The sequence below is a fragment of the Oryzias latipes genome, chromosome 10 (assembly GCF_053564925.1).
Source record: "Oryzias latipes strain Hd-rR chromosome 10, Olatipes_Hd-rR_3.1".
Classification (NCBI taxonomy): Eukaryota; Metazoa; Chordata; class Actinopteri; order Beloniformes; family Adrianichthyidae; genus Oryzias; species Oryzias latipes.
This window is the reverse complement of record NC_136246.1, coordinates 31,395,860-31,423,828: the sequence shown is the minus strand read 5'-3', so window position 1 is coordinate 31,423,828 and position 27,969 is coordinate 31,395,860. Positions and strand designations below refer to the sequence as shown.

The 27,969-nt window shown below is 40.2% G+C and overlaps 2 protein-coding genes across 3 annotated transcripts; one reads left to right on the top strand and one right to left on the bottom strand.

Moving 5' to 3' along the window:
- The first annotated feature begins 5,675 nt into the window (after positions 1–5,675).
- Positions 5,676–13,550, top strand: LOC105354980 (uncharacterized). Its single transcript, XM_078953753.1, has 5 exons — positions 5,676–10,324; positions 10,714–10,749; positions 11,310–11,381; positions 11,453–11,584; positions 12,727–13,550. The coding sequence occupies exons 1-5, from the start codon at positions 10,172–10,174 to the stop codon at positions 12,838–12,840; spliced, it is 507 nt and encodes a 168-aa protein (XP_078809879.1). The 5' UTR covers positions 5,676–10,171; the 3' UTR covers positions 12,841–13,550.
- A 1,422-nt stretch (positions 13,551–14,972) lies between these two features.
- On the bottom strand, positions 14,973–27,586 carry mmp17b (matrix metallopeptidase 17b). 2 transcript variants are annotated; one of them, XM_020706805.3, is made up of 12 exons: positions 27,448–27,586; positions 23,517–23,688; positions 23,157–23,289; positions 22,935–23,085; positions 21,584–21,692; positions 21,325–21,502; positions 20,901–21,077; positions 19,013–19,136; positions 18,523–18,596; positions 17,889–18,038; positions 17,344–17,601; positions 14,973–17,257 (listed from the first exon to the last, which is right to left on the bottom strand). In XM_020706805.3, the coding sequence occupies exons 2-12, from the start codon at positions 23,646–23,648 to the stop codon at positions 16,881–16,883; spliced, it is 1,863 nt and encodes a 620-aa protein (XP_020562464.1). In that variant the 5' UTR covers positions 23,649–23,688; positions 27,448–27,586; the 3' UTR covers positions 14,973–16,880. The 2 variants fall into 2 exon arrangements, with proteins under 2 accessions (XP_020562464.1, XP_078810528.1); XM_078954402.1 differs by lacking the exon at positions 27,448–27,586 and having other exon boundaries at positions 23,517–24,606.
- Positions 27,587–27,969: the final 383 nt, after the last annotated feature.

Below are 27,969 nucleotides of genomic sequence, written 5' to 3'. Positions count from 1 at the left end.
GCGACTTAATGAACTGACTCCTTTTCTTTCAAAATGAGCGGTCATCCAGATGTCTAAGTGTCCAGTTTGGTAGCCAATCAACAGTTTTTCAGCAATGGATGGTTATGGGACTTTTGATGAAGGATTTTGTTATTTTCACCTGCATAAATAAGTACTTTAAAATGGTTTTCCAGCAGAACTCTACACCCTAATGACCCACACATACACACATATCTGCACATCATTCGATTAACTGGACGTTAACCTCTCACTGCTCATCACCTACTTGCATTATATTAAAGACCCACTTCAAACAAAATTGTGTTTTCAACATTTTTTGTAGCATTTTTCTGATGATGGACATGTATTAAAAAGAGCTTCAATTTACATTTCTGAGTATTTCTTTTAATTCAAATCTTTGTGAATCAGGGTGTGATGTAGAAGCTGCTACGGCAAGCCGCAAGATCCCTGCTCCTCTCCATTCTGATTATCCACTGTCAGACAAATAGATCCACGAACGCCTTTGTTTTCCTCAATCTGGATCAGAACTGAACGGCTGGATAGCTGCGATATTGGCCGCCATTTTCTGTTGCACTGTCAATGTTGGGTTGGGGGTGTGAGGGGCTTGTAAGCGAGTGGGAAAGCGCGTAAAAAGATGGATGACGGGAAATATGGGCAGGCTTACTCCGCGCCAACATTCCCGCCCACATCTCAGAGGTGAATTTCCATTGAACTCCTGCTGCTCTGCAGAAACTATGTCCTGGAAAACGACGCTGACTGGACGCTAACTGACTGCTCAATGACTCTGGGTCGGTGTCATTGGGCCTGTTAATCTGTTAGACACAAATTAAAAACAGTCAACAGCTGTCTGAACCTCGGCCCGCCTTTTTCCTCTATATTGAAACTAAACTATGCAAGAACGATTAAGATTGGCAAAACGTGGCGGGAACATAAGTTAGTTTCCATGAAACTGCACGCATCAGCTCAACAGGAGTGGCTAAACATTAAGAACTTTCCAAGAAGTAAGAGGAAGGTAAGAGGAACATGAAGACCACCACATTTCAGCTTAGCCATGCTCATTGGCGACATACTAATTAAACGTGGTGAGTTCAAGTAGCATTGGACAAAATAACTGTTTACAATGAATTTGGGGGAACGAATCTACTCAAAACAAAAAATGTGTTACAGTAACATCAGTGTTCATTTTAGCAAGCACACGAAACTTAGCACAGGTGCTTAATTCCCCTTGCATTTATTTGTTAGGTTAATTGGTGATTTGTGGTCTGTATTATTATTACTTTTCTCTTGAGCTGCCGTGACGCGTGAATTTCTCCTCTGTGAGATAAATAAAGTTCAGTTCACCATCACAGTTGTTTCAATGCATACAGGTATGATACACATTTGTGTCTACTAATTTCTGTTTGTGCACAAAAATTATTGTTTTGTCATTTTGTGTCCGTAAGTCTTGTTCGACCCTTCTCTGCTATCTATTTTAAGGAAAAACACAGTACAACAGGATAAATTATGACAATTATTTTTAGCCCTAAATACAAGAGGAGTTTATACAAATATACACGTCCCGTGTCCAAAGATGACCTAACCATGGTACGGAAAAATGGCTCTCAGTCATCTGCCAGACAAGTTAAAAACCCAACCAAAAAAAGCAAGACGTGCTGTTTAAACACAGAAAGGGTTTGGACATTTTCAAATCTTATAAGGTCATCTCTGAAATGCAAACACAAAAGAGTAAAAGTTTGTCATTTTAATGTTGTCCCCATGTTTCCCTGATCCCCCGCTTTACTCAGCTCTGCTGGACATGTGTTTCTTCAGAAACACTGTCGTTCATCTTATCAAGACACAAGCCCCTTTTGCTCATTCCCCTTTTCTCTCTATCAGATGTGCTCTCACGACTTGTTTACAACGTTAGACAAAGCGGTTAACCCCACTTCGATAATGTACAGACAAGCCTAAAACCTTTATCACTACTACAGTGACCCCAACAGCTAAGAGCTTTGATCTCTGGTCATTTTGATGAGCAGTTGACGTTTTCTTTATCAGCAAAATCTGACCAAAAATTTCCACATGAATACAAAACTTTCATTGAGAATTTCAAAGTGACCCTTTGAAGGTTGCAGCAATCAGATAAGAGAAACTTCTCTATGCAAGAAAAAGGAAAAAAAAAAAATCACCCAGTTTTGGAGCTGTTGAAACACAAACCTGAGATAACCTTACAGTTATTACACAACAGCAGAAGGTTAATGCCACAGAAGTGGCTTATCTGGACACAATCTCCATAACAGTCTGCCTCGACAACTAGGGATGTCCCGATCAGGCTTTATGGCCCCAGTTCGATTCTGAGTGAGTTGATTTTGAGTATCTGCCGATACCAGTCCCAGTACCAGTCCCGATCCAATACTTTTGTAGCCTTTTCACCCCTTAACACCGCAGTTTTAGCTCCAGAATTGACGTTTAATCTATACGTCATTAAACTCTTAACAGCGTAGCTCCTTAGCTGTCGTCTTCTATTATTTTTTCTCTCGTTGCTTTACCCCACCCTCACAATTCCTGGCCGATGACTGAAGAGATCTTTAGTCACATGGTTACATTATTTGGTTAAAGAAATCAGAAGACGTCTCTGGCCCACTGGAGTGTTTATTTAGGTTTGGATCGCCCCGCGTGTCTCCTCCTGCTGCCAGGTCCACAGTGTCTATATATCTATCTATATATAGATATATGTATATATATATCTATATATATACACGCAATATCTATCTATCTATCTATCTATCTATCTATCTATATATATATATATATATATGCAATATATATACGCAATATATATATATATATTGTGTATATAGATCTATATATATATAGATATATCCATATATAGATATATCTATATTTATAGATATATTTATCTATATATATATATATATATATATAGATAGAGAGAGAGAGAGCGATAGCGAAAGGGAGAGAGAGAGCGAGAGCGAAAGGGAGAGAGAGATACATATATATGTATAGATCTATAGATATATAGACACTGTGGAGCATATATATATATAGGTAGGTCTGTAAGACATTGTTGTATCAAAAGTAGCTCACATGCCAAAAAAGTGTGGCCACCCCAGCTCAAAAGATAGGAGCCATAGGATGGTATCCATGGAAACCAATAAAAGAACAACAGACATAGTTTATAGGTCATCCCAGTCTATTGGGTCAGAATAGTTGTGCTGTGACTCTGATGTCTGGGAAAACATCCAAGGTCCTGCGACAGATTTAACACGTCAACCACAATTTAACAACCTGTCAGTTAATCTATTTTTTTTCACATGTTACAGCACTTGCAGCCTTTTGAAAGTTAAATAAAAAGCAAGTAAGCAGCTGCTTAGTTCCCTAAAGAGGAGAAAGCGGGACATCAGAATTCACTGCCAAGTAGGGGAAAAAATAACATTAATTTCTTCTTCTTCTGTCTCCCAATGCCACCCTCAACACATGAACTCTGGATTATTTGTTTCACGTGTTTCTGTTTTGCCACATTTTCTCAGCAAGCACAGAAGCCAAGAATAAATATCAGTCTAAAGTGCAGACAGCTCTGGTTTAGAACAAAAATGCAGTCATTCTTTCACATTTTCCAGTGCTAACTGATTGTTGTGCTGCTTGTGCTTGCATTTGTTATCCCTTCAGCAGGAGTGGAGGGATGTGGAGCTAAAAGTAGTACAAGGAATGTCTCAGCTAACAAGCTTTTGAAAATTATGGGATAAGTATTGACAAAAAAAATGTGGTGGATATTTATATTAGTCAGATTTTTGAATTGCGAGTTTTAAATCTGATATCAAACTGAAAAGATATTTAAAAAAAAAAAGAGTTTTCCTTTGTGACATTTATTTAATTTAATAAACATTTTGATGAAGTTAGTTCAAGAAATTCATAAACGTGCTTGTTTATTTGCAGTTTGCAGAACTAAATAAGAACATAGGGGGAAAACTCCTCTTTTTAAAGAAACAATTATTTTATTTTAATAAAATAAAGTTAGAAACACAGATGAAATGATTCCAATTAAAGACATTATGGATATTATGCCTCAATGTTAATGACTGTAACAAACCAAAACTTTAGTCTACAAACAGAACAAGAAGACCAAACATTAGGGAAATTGAGAGTAGGCGTGTCAAAGACTCACTTCAGAGGGAAAAGAAGCAGCAAAGTCTAAAGTGTTAGTATCAGGATGACCCAGATGCAGGTGGAGTGAGGAGAATGATTTTTATAAACATTAAAAATTAAAAGGTGCCACTCACCTGTCTTACTTCTTGGAGATGGACAGGTGAGAGGGCGGAACTCTCCAGGTGAAGCCTCAGCCAATCTGCGCTGAAAACGTAAACTGAGAACAGAACAGAGAGAAAACTGACAGCTGTGCCATTAAGTCTAAGTAGTTCAGTTCCTCCTTGTGTCTCATCTCCTCCTAATGTTTTCTTCTCTTCAAAATTATCAAACAGTTTGAAGGAAACTATCAAATCTCTCAGGTCTTTTCTTGCTGTTGTGATAAATGGTGCAATAAGGCATGTCATCATGTGTTTTATGGTCAAAAAAAAAAGTTTTGGTCATTATTTTTTGCATTGCTCAAAAAAGCGTTCCTACTGTTATACAATAGCACTCTGGGCCTGATGTTTTTTTTCTTAATTGTTCGAGTTTGAAAAAAAATTCCTCCCTGGTGGTGCAAAAGTAAAGACTATATAAGAAAAAAACCCGTCATAAAGTGACTTCTTTAGTTGTTCCACAATTTCACACATTTACATGAAAATGCATTAAAAAAAAACAATTCATCGCATGATTTGAGAAACGCAACGCAAAAACACATTCAAAGAAAAGCCCCAGCAAAAATGTAATCATAAATTTCAAAGACTGCGGCCCGTCAACATTCCCCGCCGCCGTGCACTCTCCCTTTTCTCATCCACGTCAGCATCCACAGTCGGGTAGCAGCCCCACAATCAGCCCGTTCACCTCTTTCCAGGCCTCAGAGCAGAACCAAAAACAAATGATACCAAATCACTTAATCAATTCATCTCTCATCTTGCAGGGAACCAATGGTACAAACATTTGGCTTAAGTGTTTTTAGCGTGTTCAGGCCAATGTTGTAAATAAAAAATGGATCTTAATGTTTTGCCTGGTGAAATAAAATGTTTCTGTCTTAAAAGGTTTGTTTCTGTAAAATTTAGGTGAAAAATCTATAATTATTGTAGCTGAGAGCGTAATAAACAGCCTCTCTGCTGAAGGAATTCCAAATGCAGGAGACAGTGTTTGGTGGAAGAAACTTCTTTTAATAAACTCAAACATAAAAAAAATGTTGAAACCTGAATGTTGATGCGAAAAAGCAGTGGAGACAATCCAGGATGTGGAACAGTAAAAAACTGCGGTTGTGGCATTTTTCTGATGGAGGACATGTATTAAGAAAATTAAGCTTCAACTGTATTTCTTTATTCAAGTTGTTGTGAATCAGAAGCGGAGGAAAAAATGTTGTTTAAAAAAAAAAGTATTTGTGACGTAAGAAAATACGATGGGCCACAAGCTGAAGGGAGATTTGGCTAAGAATAGCATAATAATAATTAAAACACCTATGGAAGCACTTTGAAAAGAGATCAAAAGATGATGGAAGTGGAACTTTAAATACACTGAGTTCTAATTAACTAAAGCAGCAGTGGATGTATGGAATCTGGTTTGAACAGAAAAAAAACTAATCTTCCAGTGTCGGTTTGTTTTCTGTGAAGAATTTTGGCTTTTCAAATCAATAATTAGGTGATTAACTATAAAAAAAATAATAGAACCCAGTCTGACCTTACTTTAAGGTGTACTATTCCGAAGAATAAAATTGGCCTGTCAATACCCTAACATTGCACAATAAGTGACAGAATATTACTCAAAAATAAATATTTTTACATTTTTTGTTTTTATATATTATTTTATTCAGGAAAAAGGACCACACTTGAAAGTTTTCTGTATTTCTTGGCTGTCCTGGCTCCGCTGCCGCTCAGAAGTCTTAGATGTGGGCTGCCTAGGCGTTTCTAAGAAAACCACGGATGTTATTCTGTTGCATCACTGTCATTTTCTCCTCCCCCGACTGCGGCGCTCAGTTCACTGTCACGCTTGGGGAAAGCCTTGTTTACACTGATCTGCTGAACAAAAACATTGACCTTTGGGTTTTGGTCATGTTTTTTTAGCCAAAAATTGAAAATTTAGAAAATAAAAATTTGTTTTAGTTCTTTCTTTGAACAAATTATAGAATGTCAATATGTTTTATATTTTGAAATCACTGGAACTTGCTGTCCATTTACCTTTCAAGAGAATCCCCTCAAAATGTCACTCAATGATAACGAAAGGTGACAAAGGAGATTGTGTGAAAAAGCAAGCACAGCACCTCTGACTAAATCCCCTTTGGGCTTGTGAGATACGTGGACAGTGAGGCTTTTTTCACTTGAGCAAATCCTTTGATACTCAGTTGGAAAGTTTGATGCTAAATCTCATTTAACCCAATTTGATGCACCGTCCTGCAGCCCTTATTTTAACTGAAAAAGTCACAAAACAATTGACAACAAAGATTAGATTTTACTTTTAGTTATTTTATCCATCAAGGGAACAGACTAAAGATCTATTCGTAAACAATATGAGTTATTAAAACCATGAAAATTGTTGTCTAACATCAAACACAGAACAGGATACATTAACACAATAATGCTAATAGAGGCTAAACGTTGGACATTAGTGTTTAGAAGAATGGTAGATTTCTATGATTAGCCTATTCCGGTAGGCTGTGGCATTGGAGCAATGTTCAATTGATGCTAAGGCGCCCAAAGTGTGCCAAAAAATATCCACACAACATGACACCACCACCGGCCTTAACCGTTGATACATGGCAGGATGGTTTCATGCTTTTAATGTTGTTGACGCTAAATTCTGACTCTACCTTCCAAATGCGGCAGCAGAAATGGGGACGCATCAAACCAGACAACGATTTTGCATCTTTTATTGTCCAGTTTTGGTGAGTCTGTGTGAATCGTAGCCTCAGTTTCCTGTTCTTAGCTGACAGGAGTGACACTGGTGTGGTCTTCTTGTCACGGTGAGGGGGGCTCGAGAGCCGGTAGGACCCAGACGCAGAGATGGGAGGCAAACGGGTTCAGGACTAAAGGGTTTAATGATGACAAACAAACAAAAGGCGCTGCAGAGCAGGATGACAAAACAAAACAAAACTTACTGTGGCGTGCCGTGGCGAGGAACATGGAACATGGAACATGGCATGAACGTGGCTAGAAACATGGAAACAAAGACGCTATGACAAGATGACGTTGACGCTATGACAAGAAGCTAATGGACCAGCACAAGAGGAAGGCAGAGACAAGACTTATATACAGACAGGGCAGACAAGACACAGGTGAACACGATCAGGGCAGATGGGGACCAAGGAAGTACAACTCAAGACATGACAAGACAGGAACCCTTTCAAAATAAAACAGGAAACAGAACCAAACAAGACAGAACAAGAACTAAAACAAAAACCAAGACAAAACAAACGCAAACCATGACACTTCTGTTGCTGTAGACCATCTGAAGAAGTTGATAATGGTGTGTAGAGTGACGTAACAACCCTGCGTAACATTAAGGGAGGTAGTTTATTGAAATTGCACCAAAGCGTCACACTATACCTCTTTTAATCATCATACCGTGATAATTCTTCTGCCTCAATCAAATGGGGTCAGAGAGGGCAGAAAAGAGACAAAAAACACAAAAACACTGGAACACGCGTTGTGAACGTTGACAGTATCCAACCAAATGAAGCCAATTCAGTCGCCATTATTTTCTTGAAATGGAGGCCACCATATTGGAACCAGAGATCATCAGTAAGCAGTGATTGGTTTATCGTTTGATTAACTTGAAGTACAGAAAAAATATCCTGAAAAAATTAGGATTATCAAAAACATGTTTAGAAAAAGGTAATGGATCAAGAATGGTTATTCTGACAAAGGAATGACTGAGTAACAGCTGTATATTTCTTTATGGATCTCTAGCCAGCAGCTACTTCCTGTTTGGAACGCCATGGGGGAGGAGTCTCTCAGTCCAGTTCTCATATGCAGTCGATAACAGACAGATGTTTGTTACTGCATAACAGTTAAATGGAGAACAAACACAACAACATTGATAAGACAGAACAGGTGAGTTTGGAGATGCAGCAGATGGAGAGTGACCTTATCTCCTCTGAAGTACATTTTTTTTCATAAATAAAGTTTGCTTTGATTTGATTTAAAAAAACACAGTAGCTACATTTCCATTGACTATGAATTTGGGCAAATTGGATGAGTGAAAAATACATTCTCCTGATGGAAACACGACAATTTCTAAAAAGATTGCGTCTATCAAAAAGAAGTTGTTTGTGCATGAAAGAGGTGATTTTTTAGGCTTATTGAAATTGACATATGTCACAGAACTGCAAACACCTTTTTTGAATTTAATGAGTCGTGACCAACAACCGGATGGCGATGCGCTTCTTGGTAGGAACTGGGGGCCTTCGGCACTGCACAGCGGGCGCCACCAGAGGTCCGACAGCTTCACACAGCATCACACAGCTCATCAAAAGTTGAGCGTCTCATGTGGAATTGTTGGAGCCACAGCTCCTCTGTAAAATCACCATTGCCCAAAATGGCTTCATCCGTAGCCACTCCCACGTGTAAGGAGCTCGCCGCTCCACGGTCTGAGTTTGTTTTTACACGCATAATTAAGATTTAATGTAAACAGTGCAATTGCGAAATTGTGTTTGTTAGACATTTCTAGAATTTTGATCAAATTTTGCCTGCATTGCAAAGATCCTCACTAGAGGCCCGCCGCCCCCGCCCAGGAGGGGGGCACCCCGGGGAAAAAAGGGGCCCACAAGGGGTGTTGTAAACATGGCCTGACCAGGCTCGGCCACAGTTGGAAATTTGACGGGGCCCAGCGCTTAGGGGCATTACCCGAACCTACCCCCCAGGGACACACACACCCCCGGCTCAGGTGTAATGTGACCCCCTCCCTGCATGGAGAGAGCTCCGTCGGGCCCAGGAAACCGGCACCCAAGGGATACGGCCGCCGTTGCCAAGGGCCCCGTACCCCCCACCAGGGAAGGGGTAAGGGACAGATGGTCCTAGGTCCCACCTTCCTTGCAAAATGTGTGTGCGTGTGTTTGAGAGGGTGTGTGTGTGCATGTGTGTGTGTGGTTATGTTGGGATGTATATATTGAGGGGGGAGGGGTGTGTATACTAAGGGGGGTGCAGTTAAAATTGGCGGGTAGGGCACTAAGGGGACATCTCCTGATTACTCACAGTGACGTCCCCTCACCCTCCCCACCAAGGGGCCCTAAATGTCTAAGGTGCGGTTAAAATTGGCGGGTAGGGTGCTAGGAGGACATCTGCTGCTTGCTGGCAGTGATGTCCAAGCACCCCCCCTAGAAGTCACGAAATTGTGTTTGTTTGACATTTCTAGAATTTTGATCAAGTTTTGCCTGCATTGCAAAGATCCTCACTAGAGGCGTAGGGGTTCAGGGTTCCTGCGCTCATTTCAACAAAGGATCCGTTTGTCTTTGTAGTTTGAAACAAGTTTGAAAAGATTCATTTTCACTGTTGAACTGTGACCTTTCATGTTTGTGTGTGTAAGCATGTGTCTGAAGATTTAGGGTTTCCGTCCAGTTGAAAGAAGTCGGCATTTTCACCTATCTGGATTACCTGGGACCCGCCCACAGCTGTAAGACTGCTGCAGAAACTTTTTTTTTCCCCATGTGAGGTGACGGTCAGGTCTTTCGAAGAGTCGAGGAAATACCGCCACAGTCATAAGAAGTCAGATGAACTGATATGTGGCTCGCATCATAGCACACTTGCCATAGTGTCAAGGGACCTGTTGAGTAAGGACATCCTGCGTGGGAAGATTCTGAATGAAACCCGTAGAAAAATGGACAACATGTCTTGGGATTCCCCAGGAAAGGTCCAGAGTAGGTGCCTCAAAAATTGCTGCCCTATAAAAGGAGGGAGACAAAGCAGCAAGAGAGACTTCACCACACTAGGCTTTCTTCAAGTGCTGGGGACAATTGGATCTTTGCAGCAGAATCTTTTAAAGCCCAGAAGAAGCTTTTGCTCGCATCTGTCAATTCAGAGAAACCTGAACCTGTCCATCCACCATGGCAAACTCATCGTCTTCCTCCTCCTCCTCCTCCTCCTCTGCATGGATGCTGCTCCCACTGCTGCTGGTTTTCCTTCACACCTCGTCCAGCGCTCCTATTTTTGACCATGAGTTGTGGATTCAGATCAAACAATTAGGAGAAACATTAAAGGTAAGAAATGATCACATTGTGCCAAAGCACACCCATTTTGGTTTCACTTTTGTGAAAGGCGATTGTGTTGCGACATGAATTACTCTTTTCTGCAATTCGTGAAATAGAAACTTGTCTGGTTAAACTCAACATTTTGTGATTTTTAATGAGTTGTTTGTGATTTTCAACGCCAAACGCTGCTGTAGAAGCAGCTTTCTGACTGACATGACAGTCACCAGACAAGTGATGACAGTGTGTGGGTTCAAACAGATTGGTAGATAAAACTGTTCAAGCCGTTTATTGTGTCTTTCTGCAGCGTCTGCATGCAACACTCAGCTGGTGTTTTTAGCTAAACATGTTGCTTTTTTGTGAAGTGTTTAACTTTATTTTTATTTTTTATTTCTTTGCAGAAGTGCACACCAGACTGCAGCTCGGATGACATCCCTGTAAGTTTGGCATCTTATCCATTTTCTTTATTACTTTAGTGAATAACAGTGGTTAGATTATGGCTGTTTTTTGGGCACTCACAGCAACCTTTTTACCGCTTTGTCAATCTGTAAAAATTCTCTCCAAAATACATATTGATGCTCTTTTTTCTACACGGATATGAGCTGATCAGCAACTGCAGTTCAATAATCCATCCTATAGCTTTATCGTTATCCAATATTAGTGGTTTGAAAGCTAAACATACCACATTTTTGCAGCCACAAATTAGTTCGAGTCATTCTTTTTCCTAATTTCAAAGAGCACTGAGTCCAAGTTTACCATTTCATAAACGTAGTATTGACATTCCTCAAAAATGCGATATTTTGAGGGTAGAGAGCTAAACAATTCTTTGTCCCTTTTGAGGATAAAAACAGTTAATCTTTTACAAACTGGGTCTTGGTTGCTCTGTTTGCACACACATCGTCATCATCATGATAGCTTTACCACTTCCTCTACGCTCTGCGCTTACTTCAGTTGAGCCAATGTGAGGTACTTATGAGTGCATTGTCTGCTTCAACAGAACAACGGGTGCCATTTTCTCAACCTTACCAAGGAATTTAAAGTACTTCAGACAGAAAACAACCAAACACAGGTAGGTCATGCTTCCTTAGTGACTTCCCGTGAAGCTGATGAGTTTGTGAGCTTGTTTTCCTCCTTCCACAGGTTTGCATAAGGTACTTCACGGCCGGTCTCGAGTCTTACAAGAATCTCCTGGAAAAACCTACAGGATCCTGCAAGACGGATCATCTCAATTTTGATCATCTGGAAAGGAAATTGAATAATTCCATCCTCCCAGTAAGTAAAACGCAAGAATCTGATAATGCCCCTCTGTTATTTTTGCCCGCCTGTATCCTGAACCAGGAAGGATTTTCCGACTGCTCCTGTGTTCTGTGAAATACGTGGCTTAATAGCAAAAGAACACAAATCTTGAGAATAAAAAATCACTAAAAAGTCGTAAAATTCTTTGTCCGTGCAGCAAGAATTTTTTAGTTAACAAGAAATCTAAGACAATGTCAAAATCCAGAAAAACAAGCATTGAAAAAGATAGAATTACTTTAAAGAAATTTCATACAGTCTATTAGTTGTAAGCTAATTTTTTTTCACGATTCTATGTACTTAATTGTCATTTCTTTCCATTACGGTGACAAAAAGACGATTGTAAAAGGTGGAAATTACTCATTTCAAAACAAAATGTGAACAAAATCTTGTTCACTTTATTAATAATCTCCTCATTTTTTGATCCGAACTCTTAATGAGACTGAAAATTCTCAACTGTGCTGATTTTGAGAGCAGCTTATAAAGCTGTAGAGTTAGAACAAGTTAAAAAGTGGTAAAATATCCTGAATGTCTAAAAACAAGGTTAGAAATCTTTGCTAGGGTTCAGTGTAGTATATGCATCAAACACTAGACGGCAGTAAAATCTTCATTTCAGAGCGTTTGAGTTTATAAATGCAGACTACAACTATCAATCTATCTAGACAATTGAAAATATAATAAATATTGTTTTAAAATCAAATCAAACTTTATTTGTATAACACTTTTTCAACTCGTATTAGTCAAGGTGCTTTACATTAAACTGACATGGCATCAAAACACATTCAAATTTTAAAAATAAAAATCAAGATATTGCAATACACTAGTTATATTGATAACAAGAACGCCTATTTATTAAACTATTTATTAAACTACTGACTAGGAAAGGATTGCAAATACATTATATTATGTCTAAAAAAGAAGGTTTTGTGACAAACTTAACATTTTTATTATCTTTTATTAACACCTCTGAAAACAAACTGTAGTACAAAAATCTAATCCTGTCATCTAAAATATTTGGCACTGAAAAATCAAAGTCTTCACTGTCCATTATTACCAGAACATGTTTTCTTTTTTTCATTTTTAACACCTGCTGTGTTTCTTTTCTTTTCTTTTCTTTTCAGACAGAGCTGTGTAAATCTGAGGATAAACTTCAGCCCATCATCTCACCGTATGCACTCCACGAGGTTCTGGAACACACATTCCAAAAATACAATGCAGTAAAAGCCTTTTCCTAAATCCTGAGATCAGAACTTTGTGTGATTGTTGCACGACCCTAAACTCAGGAAACCGCTTCCAGTGCTCCATCTGGAACAAAGCAGCGTATTTACATTCTTATTTATGACTTTTGTTCACTGAAAAATATCTAATCTTAGATTGAATAATCTATTATCAAACTGTCTATTTCACCTGTTGTGCTTTAGTTTTTTTAATCCAGTAGAATCTTGTGTTTCAAACCTAAATATGTCAGCATTTTTGCTCTCTCTAAACCAAACTGAACTCATTCGTTTCTTCTGTTCAAGAAGAAAAATAATTGATCTGCAGCCGTTTCATCCAGAAATGATCAAATACATCAAGATTTGTCCCCAAAAAGATAAATATTAAACACTATGTCAGTTTGATGGTACATTGGTCAAATTCAACTCACCGATGTTTACAATGAAATGTGATTGTTTGCCTGTTATTTATTTAATTTATCAATGCGTTCCTCATTTAAACTGTCTTTTGATCTATGTTGAGTTTTTTTTCTTTTCTTTTTTTTGTAAAGATGTTATATTTTGGAGCAAACTGCAACTTTATTGTCAAACTCAAACTGCACACTCCACCCTGAATGTAACCCAGTTTTTTGTCAAACAATGTTAGTATTTATTTTTCTGAAATGTACTATTTATTAACCCGTGTCAACTTCTTTTTATTTGCCATACCAATAAAGTTATGTTTAAATCAATTCTTTTGCTGTTTTGCACTTTTTCTGAATTTAGTCATTCCTTCCCGGTTAGTGCACTACGTTGCCTTTTTTTTTTTTTTCATCCTGTCCAAATGTACAATTCCAAAATCAAATGCCCTGGAAATTTCCCAGAAGTCTCTGCAAAAAAACAAACAAACAGTGGCTGTGTCAGAATTCCCAACCCTAACCCCTAACTACGAAAAAACTACATAGTGTGGGACTATCTAGTGCCCTGGATTTTAAAAGCAATTCAGACACCACGCTCAGTACTTTTTTTTTTAAACGGCGGATATGACGTCATCGATTTTACAAAGTTTAAATCCAATTAATATGAGCGTTTTGCGACGATTATTAATGAATCCACTGTCTTCTAAAGATGCAAATGTTGATGGTTTGTCAAAAAAAAAATTTTTTTTGGCAAAAGCCGTTCAGACGAAATGCATTGTGGTCTGTATCAGCCAATGTAGTGAGCATCGATGCACACAGGTTTTCCGCAGAGACTTCTAGGAAATTTCTAGGGCACTGGATTTTGGAATTGATTCGGACAGCACTACAAAATGACGAACGCACTACAGAGTGCACTATATAGTGAGTAGGGAAGGAATTTGGACACAACCTCTGTGCATAAATTCTCACTACGTTGGTGGATATGGACCACAATGCATTGTGTTTGTCATTTGAAAAAACAAACTTTTTAGAAATTATCCAAATTTTAACATCAAAACATTGTGGATTCATGGTCTACATAACTATTATTAGGATTTCACTTCGACAAATTGGTGGTGCCACATTTGGCGTCTAAAAAAATGTAGAGACCATGTGTCCGATTTGGATTTAAGTCCGGCACCAAATACATTTTTAGGTGTTAGAGTGAATTGGGACACGGCCTTAGTCGTATTTTACTTTGTCAGATATTCAACTGAGAGGTTGAACTTAAGCGTAGATACAATAGAGCTAATGGGGGTGTAACGATGAATCCATTCAGATTTATCTGTCTGAGGCAAGCTGGTAATCAAATCAAATTCAATTGACTTAAACCATTATAAAATCCGTTTAAAATAAAATAAAATGACGTTTAATTGATTTGGAAAATACCATTTCGTTGGAGGCACGGTAGTTTTATTTTCAGGATAACAAAAAATCCCATGACAGCGGGCAACACAGCAAAAAAAATGATCTAGCCATCATTCCAGTCTAAAGTGTGGAAACATTTTCTGTGATGTCTTCCTAATTCATTCATTTTATTTTAGGGAGTGGATGTGGGAGCTAAAAACAAAACAAAAAAACTCCAAAAGCTGTGCAAAACAAGGGATGTTGTTCAACCAGGAGCTGTCACAGCCAAGTGGAGCATATTTTACCTCCTAAAGAATTAAACTACTTTTGTCACATAGAAGGCAAGCAGCTGAGTTTCACTGTCTCCTCATTATGTGTTTTTTCTCTTTATTGTTCCGTAAAGTTTTTGTTTTTAAAATACATTTTACTAGTATATTAGCAAACAAAACACAACAAACACAACTGAATTTGTTCTCTCCTGGCTCTTTACAGATGCAGTGCACTTCAAAATAAAAGTCTGAAAGAGATTACACAGGAGGCACAAAAAGCCACCTGTAGGAAGAAGGTGTTAGGAGTAAGTGGAGGGATTGATGTAACATCACGGTCTCAGATTGTTATCTCTCAAAAAGAAAAAAAAACTTTACACATAAAGAAAATTACAAATTTTAACCACATTCAGTTTTTTTTCATATCTATATGACCACAGAGAACTATTGATGCTTGCAAAGATTTAAAACCTTGTTTTTAGACATTCAAGATTATTATTTTTTTTACCAGGTTTTAAGTTGTTTTCACACCTTTCCAAGCTTTTTTCAGAACTTTTTTTCTCATTAAGAGTGAAGATCTAGAAACAAGGAAATTATTATTAAAATGAGTCAAAATATTTTTGGTCCAAACTCTTGAAAATAGAAAAAGCTTCATTTTAAACTAAGAAAAATTACTTAAATTGCACTGTAATGTTTGGTTCATTATTATTTTGAGGTTCAGTAAATGTTGACAAGCTAAACTGGGATTTATCATCAATATTTGGGTAGCAAAAATGTACATTTATATTCTAAGTACTAGTTTTAGATTTTATTAAGATTTATGAAGATGGGCCAACTTGTACTAAGATTCTCATTTTGTTCACATTTTGCTCTAAAATGAGTCATTTCCAGGTAATACACTTGTATTTTGTCTCTCTCACAAAATGAACACACATGATACAAACCATCTGCTGAGACTAGCAAGAAAATTGGGTTGTACGACGTTTAATTTGAAGTAATTTTATCGAACACTTGCTTTTTGAGCTTATTTTCCCATTTTCAGTGCTTATTTGGAACTCCTGGTTTCTAGATTTTGATATTTTCCTTTTAAGATTTCTTGTTTAATAGAAATGCCAGAACATGTTTCCATTGATTTTCTTTTCAAGATTCCCAAGACAAGCTTGTAAACAAAACCATGTGACTCAAGATCTCTCAAGTCATTGGCCAGGCATTACGAGGGGCGGGGCAAAGCAGCAAGAGAAAGAATAACGGAAGTCCTCCACTTTCCAATCCTTGCTGGGGTAGTTCACTTATTTAAACTTTAGATTCTGAACGTATATCAACATGTGCTGCAGGGCGGTTACTGAGGAGACGTCAAAGAAGGAACACTGATAAGGGTTTATGATATATAGGTTGTCGAGAAGCAATTTGTGTCGCGTTAAAAGTTGTTTTATTGAGCCTGCATTCATCCGACCACATTTCAAGGAGTTGCTGAGTCTCATCGTTGCTGCAATACTCTGTCTACGTTGCGTACACGGCAGCCGTTTTGGTCCAGTTGTTCCGCCCCGAGCACAGAGACCATTCAGACTGAGGAATCCCAGAACAAACCAAAAAGCTCAGTCCGATTAGAAACGAACCACTTCCAAAGATGTGTCAGAGTGTGTTTCCTGATCCAGGATCAGGGTCTGCTTGGGTGTATTTAAGCTGAAAATGTGTTCCATATTATCGGGGGAAACCAACTCTGGTTCACCTAAAGTGAACCAAATGTTTCCAGTCCTCAGTCTTTTTACATTCTCACTGAAATTATTAAAAAGAAAAAGCACCAGCAAAAGTAACTATTGGAACAGGTGTAAACTCAAGACTGTGCCATTTCTGGTTTCAGATTCCTTCCTTTGTTTTTTATCAGTTTGAGTGAAGGTGACTCCCTTTCCAAAAAGGAGACAAATCAATCAGCAGGCTAGCATTCGGTAAAACCATAAATTAACCGATGCTTCATTTCCATCCATGGGGGCTTTTAGATGAAGAAATGCCTTTAGAAATTCAAAAGTATCCATGTCGTGAGGAGATAGACACAAGTCAATGGTCCGCTGCTGTGACTCAGAGCTCCACTTTGGCACGTGCACTGCGTCCAGCTGTACAGCGCGGCGTCCTGTCTGTATTTGGGTTCATGTTCGTGTCTGTTTCTTCTTCTGACAGCTTCCTCCTCCTTTTCCTCGTCCCTTCGTCGCTCCCTGAGCTCCTGCCTTCCCGCAGGCGACACGAGGGAGATGTCACCCACACTGGGTAGGGGTGAAGCGTCCGCGCAGTCCAGCCAGTCCGCAGCAGAGGATCGTGGGTATCCCTGCAGAGGCGCAGAACCTGGAGACTTGAACTTCCAGTAGGAATCTTCTTTAAAGATGTAGATGGAGCCTAGAAAGGCGGAGAAAGTCTCTCCATGAATATCTGTTGTCTTTTCCGTTGGCTTGTAGAAAACTCCAAATGGAGGAGGAGCTTACCGTCACTGTCTGTGGTGATGCCGTTTACGCCCTCCTGGATCAGCTGAGACCACACGTCTTCTTGCTTCTGTCCGTCTCCTAGCTTTCCCCACACCGGTCCCTCCTCTGTGTCCCATTGCAAACCCCACCTCTGAGGTTCCTTTTCTTCTTTATCCTCCCCGTCTCCTCTCGGCAAACTGACCCCCATCCCGAGGTGAGGCAGGGGCTGGGGGTAGCCATCCTGCAGGGACAGGTCTCTGAACAGCCATAACTGCGAGCCTGCATGAAAAGGCGGAGAAGTTCTGAGGTGATGAGGCTGAAACAGTCGGATTGATCAAAAATCTGTGACACTTTGAGATGTGACTTTGTGGTGGAGCTGGCCTCACAAAAGTCAAAGCTGCTTTTTCCTTTTGCCCTGAATCTCTGCCCTACTGCTGACAGATAAACTAGTTCGTCTTTCTTTGGGTTTCAGCTGAAAAGCTTGTCCTGGTTTTAGGGTTTTTGTGATTTTTTTGGCGTTGGCTTGAGGGCATTTGTGAAACAAATTCATTAGTTTGGATTTTCACCACTGATGAAGAGGATGGCGTTGTCAGAAGGCCTCTCTAGCACCGCCTCAAGCTGGGGCAGGTCAGGCGGCAGTGCCCTCCACAGCCTCCTGACCGAAGACCCCCGCCTCGACACCAACCCCCCACTGTTGACTCGCCACATGGTCAGACCTGGAGGATGAAGAGTATGGAGAAGTGTAGGTGTAGGTTAAGCAGATTTTTTGGAAAGAAATCTTTTTGTTTAGACTTTTCTGTTAAAATCCCGCTCCGATCATCCTTTGATCTATTTTCAAACTGTTCCCAGTGGTCTTTTAATTATGATTGTGCCACTTTTAGCCAAAAAAACAGCAGGAGTTCATTAGAAATTCACCTCTGAGCTGTGGGCAACCCCGCCCCCACTTTCCCTCCTCATTGCTGAGAGATCAGAGCTTGTGGCCCTCCCACCATATTTTTTACACAAATATGCTCATTTTCAAAATGCATTACTTCGTCTGGTCCTGATTTACACTGATTTAAATAAAGAAATACTCAGAAATGCATTTTTAAGCTTATTTTTCTTTATAAATGTCCTCCAACATAAGAAAAATGCCACAAGAACATGTTAAAACAAACAAAAAACTGCACATTCATTGAACTGGGTCTTTAAGTTACAAACCTTTGAAGAAGAAAGTTTCTCCTCTGATCTTTGCCACGGCATCAAAACTGGTGTTACAGCGGTCTATGGAAGGACTGGGGGGACAAAGGGAGGTATGCAAGATTAATTACATAAAAAATAAGATGAAAAGTAAAGTGGATGATTGATAAAACTAATATGAACCACTGTAATTATCTGACTTGTACAAAATAACAAAATGTTTTCCCGTCTAATTATATAATAAAAAATAAATTGGCCTAGTTGAAATCTATTATGACTTTCTGAAAGATGAACGCTATAATTATAGTTCTGTGGCGTTAAATCATACTTGAATTATTCTGTTTTCTCTGAACTTGAATGTTGACTTTTATGAAAACAAGTTTACATCAAACTCTAAAGGTTTGAAGTTTGCTTTGAAAAAGTTCAAGAGCTTCTATTTCACAAATGTTTCAAATCTGCAATGAATCCACTGAACTCTTTCCAGACACATTTGGTTTTCTTTTGGTCGTACCCATGTCTGTGATGATGATGATGATGATGATGGTGAGGATGGTGAGGAGGGTTGCTCCTGTGGCGCAGCTGAGGGTCTGCTGTGAGGCGAGGAGTTTCCGAAGCGAGCGGCTGATTCCGTCTCCCTAAACCAGGAAACACACAGGAGAAAAAATACTTGAAATGCTCTTTGGAACAACAGAAGAGTCATTTTAGAGAGGTCTGCATTCTGACTTATTTATTCATTTTAAATAGATCCAGAATCATTTGTTTCTTAGTGAGACTTTTATTTCGTGTTTTTGAATAAAAAATGATCTATGAAGTCAGGATTGAAAGGTTTTGAGTATTTTTGCAGCAGCTTCTGGGCTGGAGGATGATACCTGTAACTGTATGGGTACAGGAGGCAGGATAAGTCAGGTCAGCTACAAATGGCTGATTGTGGAAGATTGATGCATTTATCTATTTACCAGAGTTAAAATACGTTTTCATCGGTTGTTTTGTCATATGGGTTTGGCTGTAAAGAGCAGCACGGATTTATTTCCTTCCAAAGCATATTTAGGTTGATCAGCAGTGGATGCAGTTTACTTTTCCAGCACATAATCACAGATGCTGTACGAAGGTTTCGTCTGTCTGTGCAATCTAAGATACCAAAGAGCTGTTGCAAAAAAAATCATCTGAATAATTTTCAGCTAAAACATTTTTTCTTGGTCCTTATATAAGACAGAGATGGCTGCTTTCATTATACTCTAGACTTTTTTTTTGTGTCAGGTGTTTACAGAAATCACAAAGCTGGAAAAGTTTCACTTCATTTTTATGCTCCCTGTGATCTGACTAACCCATCACAGCTCAAGTTCCCCTGACATCATAGGGGCTGACCCTCTCAGAACAAATGTACAGAGTCAAAATGGGATAAGGAAGAACAACACTTTAAATCTTCGTCACGTCCACCTGTACGAGTGCTGTGGGTTTTTGGGTTTTCCAGGTCCCTAGAAGGTGTGTGCACGCACTTATGAAGTAAGGGCGATGCCGTCGCAGAGTAAGGTTAGTAAGGTGACAGTATTGAATGCTGCACGCATGGAGTGTGCATGTGATCTATTAGTGCCCGCTGGACGCCCACAGAAACGACATTCTGATTGTCTAATGTCTTCATTTCTAACAGTCAGGCTGCAGCAAGGAGTGCACACGTATCACGTGAACAGTACTAACGGGCGCCGGGCGCAGTCAACAGGACTGTTGTACAGGTGTCATCACAACCTGTCCGTAGTAAAAAAAAATGTGCATGAATAGTCCATCTGGGTGCCCCATACAGGTTTGCCCATTTTTCACCAATTGCCACCCGTATTGGTCAGTTAGGACTGAAACTTTGTTGAATTTTTAGAACAAGTCAAAGTCGAACATTTTATGAGAAATATTCAAAATAATAAATCTCATGAAGGCTCTTCTTGAAGCAAAGCTATAGAGGCTCTAGCTGAACAAGAACTGGTTATTAGGCTTGTTCCAAATAAAAAAAACTGGATCCAATAATTCCTCTGGATGGATGCTTCCAAGCACACAGCTGCCTGACTGTCATGCTGGCACGCCATTATGCAAATGCAAAATGATGCATTCACGTCTTTCATCAAAGATCTTTCTTCTTTTGATCGTCCTAACAGCTAAATCTGTCCGTCTGCACTTCCTCAACAACATGCCAGAGGTCAAGCAGTCAACAAAGTCACAGCTGTCCACAATTACTCTACACACTGCAGCATCCTGCTTTTCCTTTGAGCCGGTTTCAAGGGCGAATTCCGTTTTCCCTCGTCTCTTGGCTGATGACGTTCAAATAAAGTTTGGTGCGTGTTACCTCAAAACCGTACTCTAAATCTACGGAGGTGTCAGTTGTGGTAGACGAATGTTTTCAGTGAGGGTCTGACCGTAGAGCTGGGTGATGTACTCCAGATCCTGGTGTCCCAGGCGGTAGTGAAGGGGATCTCCTGCAGGGCCTTGGTAATACGGCCGCATCACAGAGTGCCTGGAGGACGAATGAGTCAGGCCCAGAGCATGGCCAAACTCATGGATCAGAACCGTGAACAGGTCGGTTCCCTCTGAGTCTGGGCAGGAACAGAGAGGAGGAAAACGAAAGATCAGTCAGTGAACGTGTTTTTTCAACGTTTTGTGACAGACATTTTTACTTTTTTTCAGAGCACGGAGGGTGTTGTTGAGCAAAAACCCAAAGTTGTCCAAAAAAACCATTTTGTTCTAGTTTGTCCCAATTCCAGTTAAAAAGAAATGTTGACTTTATTTTGAAAATATTTCCCAAGAACCAGCATGACGTAGGACAGACAATGTTTTCTCCACCTGGTTGCCTGAAAACCCACTGCTCCTCTGAATCCAGGTGGACCCCGCCCGCCCGGGCGGGGTCTGAAGGGAAGAACGCGTGGCCGACCGCACCCCCTGCCCCATCAAAGGGATAGCTGTCCCCGTGGTAACCATGGAGGAAGTCCACCTGCAGGTCAGCTGACTCTGGACTGCCCACCTGGAGAGACAGTAGCACACCCGCTGAGTTCTTCTGCAGCCTCTCTGATCCAATCGGGCAGCAGCAAACCAATGTGCCGACCTCATGAAACTCCAGGGGGATGGGATCCGCCCACACTCTGAGAGCATAGAAGACCAGCGAGCGAATCATCTCACGGGACAGATGAGAAGAGGAGGGATAAGACTGGACCCTGAGAATCAAGGAAAGGTGCTCAGTGGGTCCAAAAATGCAACGATGGAGACTTAGACGAGCAGGTTTGGTGATGTCAGCAACTTTTTAAAGACCCACTCAGATGAAAATGGTGTTCTTTAACACGTTCTAGTGGCATTTTTCTGATAAATCAGGATATATATAAAGAAAATTAAAAATGAAATGGCATTTCTGAGTATTTTTTTGTTCAAATTGTTGTGAATCAGGAGCAGATAAAACAAATACCCTTTAAAAAAGATCGTATTTGTGACGAAGAAAATGCACGCTGCCATAAACTCCCTGCCCCGCTCCATTCTGATGCATCCACTGTCAGACAAATAGATCCATTAACGTCTTTGTTTTCCTCGTCTGAGCAGGAATCTGGATCTGAACTGTACAACTGGATAGCTCCCCATTTTTATTGCACTGGTAATGTTCATGTAGGGGTGTGAGGGGCTGGATGATAGTGGGAGATCAGGTAAACAGAGAGCTCTCAGCAACTGGAAGGGGAGGGGGGGTCACAACTCAGATGGGAATTTCTAATGAACTACTGCCGCTCTGCAGAAACTTTGTCCTAGAAAACGTCATGATCATAATTAAAAAATAGATCCAAAGATGATTGAAAAGTGACTTTAATTACTAAACAACCAATAATTTGATTTATTTGACCAAAAAGCAAAAATGTTGTTAAACTATTTGCCATTTCAGCTCAAACACTGGTCATTTCATTCCTCAAGTGAGGGATTTTGGAACTTAAAGCCCCACTGTAATCATCCCTTCATACCCCCAACCTAAAATTAGCGGTGGAACAAAAATGGGGATCGATATGAGAGCTTTCCAGCCGTACAGTTGTGAGCCCGATTCCAGTTTAGACAGGGAAATAAAGACGTTTATTTGTCTGCAAGTAGATGCATCAGAATGGAGCGGAGCAGGGAGCTCGTAGCTCGCTGATAGCACCTAAATACAAGCTTGTTCCAAATGAATTTTAGTGGGGGGAAAATAAATGCTTAATTGTCTTTACATGTGTCCTCCATCATGAGAAAAATGCCTGGAAAAACAACACAAACATCATTTTAACTGGATTGGAGTGGATCATTAACAGTAAACTATTTTGTCTTAACCTCCTTAAGGTGGAAAGAAAAATTGAGAGGAACCTTTGTGAGATGTAAATACTTTGGCGCAAGAATCACATAAGTGAATAACAAATGGCATCTACAGTGAAGATGAAGAGCTTTTTCAAAACCTCCAGTTAATGTTCCTGCGGGTCCACATTGAGACCGTACTCCTCTTCCTCCTGGCCTCTTTTCCCTCTTCGTGAGCCGACGATTTCAATGACTCCTCCTCATCAGGGAGAGAACAACGTGGACTTTTCATCAGCGCCACGGTTTCTTCATCTATAAGCAAAGTCTGTCAGATGCCAAACATCAAACGCAGAGGGCAGTGTGACGAAATCGGTGTCTTTTACCTAAAACTCCAGTGTCTTTGAGGCCTGCAAACTTCTGCATGGCTCTGAGGGCCTTAGTGACAGCTGTCCAGGCCTGCAGCTGACCTGTGGAAGGGTCTGAAGGTGGCAGGTAGCCATACTTTGTCAACCAGTTCTGCAAAACAGGAAGTCAATGAAAGTGTTTTTTCCTCAACATTAATTCTCTCAAGAAAAACACGATCAAGTGTAATCAGTGAGGCTAATTTTGTTAGCTTTAAATGGCATTTTTAAACTCACATTCATTAAATTTGTGCACATTTGTCTCCACAAATGACTAAAAAATAGTGGGAATAAAATCTGAAAGTTTTCATTCATCCCCTTGATTTAAACGTTTCTATTTACCACCAGCATGGTGCTGCCATCTTCAGTGGGCTTCGGCCTCGCCTCAGAAGAGGTCGTTGGGGTCACACCAGCAGAAGAGGCTGCTTTCATCAATCCATGGCTCAGTAAGAGGAAAATAATCCACAGCTTCATCTTGGCTGCATGTTGTTGGAACACAAAGCTTTATTCTTCTCTGTGAATGAAAATCCACATCTGGAGTGTGAGCTGACTCTCCATCCCTGCTCGAAAGCAAAGCAGTTTACTTTGTTGACCTTTTATCAACGAGAAGTTGACCTCGAGGATTTAAAACCTCATTTTGTGGAGTGAACCGTTTCAGACACAGACACGACTTTCACGGTTTGTCCAAATCTGTTTCTGTTTTTGCTTAAACAGTTTTTTTAAATCGTTGTTTTGAAATTTGCCCAATCCCACGTAAAAACCTTTTCACCACAGGATTCCCAGTTTTAAAGTTTCTACTCAGTTGCTTTGTGTTTTAATCTGAAATTCCACCTTAAACTCCTCAGAAGTCGCTCTATAAAAAAGGTCAGAAATCTCAGAAGTGCAAATGCGATGGATTAAAGGTAAACGTGAGACGTTCCAGGCCAAGATCCCGCCTTTCATTTCTGAATTTGACTTTTTTCTTCCTTCAAAAAACTTTATTGATTACAACGATCCAATACAAAACTGCAATACAAATGCCATAACAGGCAAAGAACACGCCAAGGTGTTATTCTTATGTGTTACAAAGACATTGAAACTGACGCTCAGATTGAGTGTTTTAATCGCTTTCTTATTGTGAGAATGTTTTATTGTGTTTATATATCGTTTGATCACTTCTTGACAGAGAAAGAGAAATGATGGGGGTGATTTGTAAATTTGGATTCATGAATGTGCCTTTTGCATAATAATAATATGAGATTAATGATGTATAATTGTCCTTTTTTAATGAGAAGGACAGTGGGTGGGGCCAACCAGTACAGGTTCGAAGCAAAGACGGAAGTCTGAGGCTACGTGGAAATGAAGTTACAAACTTTAGACCAGAGTTTAGTGGAAAAAGGAAATGACCAAAGTCAATGCCCAGCATCTTCAGTGTGTTCTTGACAAAAGGAGCGGGGAACATCAATGTCTTTTTTGAATCTTTGCACATATAGTCTGATGGGTAGAATTTATGGATTTATTTAAAGGAGATTTCTTTTACTTGCTGGTAGATTCCAGATCTTTTCCCATTCTAACTGGTAAACTAGATTATTCCAATGAGGAACTACATAGGGAATAGACACAACATCCTTCTGAAAATGTGAACGTATACGGCGATTTGCGTTACTTGAAGAGGAGAAACAAATTCGGCCAATTTTATTTGGGTCGATTGGTAATAAAGTTGAACTCTGCAGTGATGAGCTTTTGAATAACATACTAACATGTCCAGGGATTTGCTTTTAGGGCCACTTCTGAATTTAATCCAAACCAGGAAAAAGCTGCAGTTCCTCAAAAGACCACTAGATGCAGGTTGTAGGAGCATTTGAAGTTTTAGTGGTGTTTATTTATGTTGGAGCCATAGCGACCGATAGGGCCTGGTATCCATCTATCATCTGTGGCACGGAGGAGAAAACACATTTCTTCATGTGGGCGTGCTCTGAAGCACAGAACTTTACATTTATACGTAAGTCATGACTTTTTGTTTTAGCGTGACTTTTTTAGGTTATAAAACCGATGTCATGTATATTTTAAGCGCTGCTGCTACGCAGATGATCGGCTACTGTTCGTGTTGTCATCGACTCATGGGAACAGGGAGAAGCTTTAAGGGCCTGGAGGCAATTCGGATTCTCACTCAATGTCTCTTTACTCTTATTTAAAAAGGTCACAATTTAAGAAATTAAGCACAACATTGAATTTCCAAGGTTTTACATGGTTTCATTCAAGTTATTTACCTGAATCGGCATCAGCGGGAACATTTTCTTTGTACCAGTTCTTTTGATTTAAGTTTTGCTCAAATTTTCTTGTATTTAGGGCATTTTTTTATTGGCAGGTGGGTGAAACCCGTGGATCACACAGAGCTGTAAACTTTGCTTTGTTCTGCCCAGCTGTTATATTTCACTAAATCCCACAGTCTAAGTGAAACTTCACTTTATAATGCTCACGGTAAAAAGAGGAAAAGTCCTAAAATGTCTGTAAGTGCAGTTAAATCAAAGGGAAATGAAGCTGCTTAAAGGGACTAAGTCGATTTCTGGAAGTGAGGAAACTTCATGTCTTAAGGAGTTTTTTTACATTAAAATCACAAATCGAAATGAAAACACATAATTGAACAAATTTGAATATAAACCCATCAGACTTGAAACAAAATAAAGCAAGAGCGCTGCATATCTTTAAAAAAAGAAGGAAGTCTGACATTTATGTTACTGTACCGTCCCCCATAGAAAAGGGTTTACTTACGGCTCCAACCAAATGAAGTCAACTCAGCGCCATTTTTTCGTTGACGGACGCCACCATGTTGGAACCAGAAATCGTCAGTAAACAGTAGTTGGTCTGAGTCGGTCTAAGTCAACATCTCTGGCAGCCACTCCAACCAATCAGGAGAGAGCTTGGTGGAGGGCCACACCCCTACCCCTTCAATGCGGGCAACACGAAATCTGCCAATCAAACGTTTTGAACGTTGGATGTGGGGGCCAGCAGACTCCACCTACTTTTATTGGAGGCATCTAATTGGTCAGTTTGTAACTTTGATAAAAAAAATATAATGAAAAAAAGAGGGTTATCAAGAAAATGTTTACAAAAACAGATATCAGATCAAAAATGGTTCTTCTGACCAATAGAATGACAGCTGTTTATTTCTCCATAGGGATTTTGGCGTCTTGGAGCCAGTGGGTACTTCCTGCTTGGACCACCATGGAGGAAGAGTCACTCAGTCCAGTTCTCGTCTACCGTCAATGGGTGACGTCAACGTTCTGCCAAATGCCATCTTTTGTTTAGTCATAAGGTCTCACACGGTCTTTCTGTTGGTCCTGATTCAGGACTTGGTTGTTCTGAAAAATCCGGGGTGATCCTGTTTTCTGATGTGGGGAGTTTTGCCCCATCAAAGCTGCTCCATCGACTTTTAAAACTAAATTTAAAAAGTCTTCTGAACTTTTTAGCTTCTTAGGTCACTGTTTTCTTAGTGCTGTAGGATGCTTAAGATTAACCTGATGCTTGATTACATATTTATGCTTCTATTATCTGTTGAGTGTTAAAAACTTTGGCAACTTTTTTGGGTTTAAATGCAATTTTTGCATGTTTTTGCATGGACTCCACTGAAACCACTGCTGACCTCCTGTTTATCTGTGCAGGCAACTGACGCTGGCCTCGGTCGCTCCCTGCACCATCAGCACCATCAGCATCCAATGTCGACGCAACAAAACGGAGGTCGTTAGCAGGAGAAGCTGACGGGAAGCGGTCACTCTATTCCCGCGGGGGAAGCAATCCACCAGATTCAATCAGAAGATGGAGGGGTATTACCATAAAACACAAAGGGGAGGGCATCGCTGGCTGCTCCACCGCATGTCAGTGTGTGTGCACGTCAGCGGGATGATGCCTAATTTAATTAGGTTAGAAGGTCTACTATTTCAGCTACAGCAAGAGATGATGGAGGGGAAGAATGGAAGATGAATAACGGCATCAAAGCACACAAGGGAAAATCAAAAAAGACTGCCTAAAAACTTTCTCTGTTAAACACAAATTCTTATCAAAATGTCCCATTCTGATCATAATCTTACTTTTAACTGTTATATCTGGTATTTAGATAAAGTTTTTGTTGTGCAGCCTCACACAATTGCAGACCTCCTCCCTTGAATTCTGCCCTTAGAAGCCCAGAGGTTCACTTAAAATGACACTTCTGTAAAGTTCAGCTGTTCAAGTGCCTGCAGCATTTGCACCAAGGATTGCCTGATACCTACAGAAATGTGATGCATGCAAAAGCTACCTTGGAGGAAGGAGAACTCTCCACACCGACCAAAAGCAGCAGCACCAAACGAGCCCCGTCCCCCGCCTCCCTCCGTCCGTCCGTCCGACCCCGGCCGACGCTCTCTTGATCTGCCGCCGCAGGAACAGATGGGTCCTTTCTTTTCTTTAGCTTCTTCCCTCAAAGCCCAGTTCTTAACCCCCACCCCCCCACACATTTTCTACCCCACCCACTGTCACACCAACATGACAGATGTGGGGCTTTTGCAGGACTTGAGTCCTTCCTTCACATGTGACATTTTCCAGTTTGTGCACCCCCCCCTCCCCCTCATCCGTTTAACATTTACTGTAATATTTAGCATAAATCTAAAATTAAAACAATTAGTCCCGGCAGAGCACTCTCTTTGGATCAGGAATCCTTCCTTTGACCCGGTCGGGATTAGTGTGTATTACACAGAGAGATGGCTTTGGACCCTGTGTGTGTGTGTGCATGCACACGTGTGTGTGCACGCCCCTGCAACATCTGCATGTGTATCTTCTCTCA

What these genes read in the sequence shown, in the direction of transcription:
- LOC105354980 (XM_078953753.1), top strand. Translation starts at nt 10,172, where the DNA reads ATGGCAAACTCATCGTCTTCCTCCTCCTCCTCCTCCTCCTCTGCATGG. An exon ending in CAGAAAACAACCAAACACAG is followed by an intron (nt 11,382 to 11,452) that starts GTAGGTCATGCT and finishes CTCCTTCCACAG; the next exon opens with GTTTGCATAAGGTACTTCAC. An exon ending in TGAATAATTCCATCCTCCCA is followed by an intron (nt 11,585 to 12,726) that starts GTAAGTAAAACG and finishes TTTTCTTTTCAG; the next exon opens with ACAGAGCTGTGTAAATCTGA.
- mmp17b (XM_020706805.3), bottom strand. Translation starts at nt 23,648, where the DNA reads ATGAAGCTGTGGATTATTTTCCTCTTACTGAGCCATGGATTGATGAAA. An exon ending in CAAAGACACTGGAGTTTTAG is followed by an intron (nt 23,086 to 23,156) that starts GTAAAAGACACC and finishes CTTTGCTTATAG; the next exon opens with ATGAAGAAACCGTGGCGCTG. An exon ending in AGAAACTTTCTTCTTCAAAG is followed by an intron (nt 18,039 to 18,522) that starts GTTTGTAACTTA and finishes TTCATCCTCCAG; the next exon opens with GTCTGACCATGTGGCGAGTC.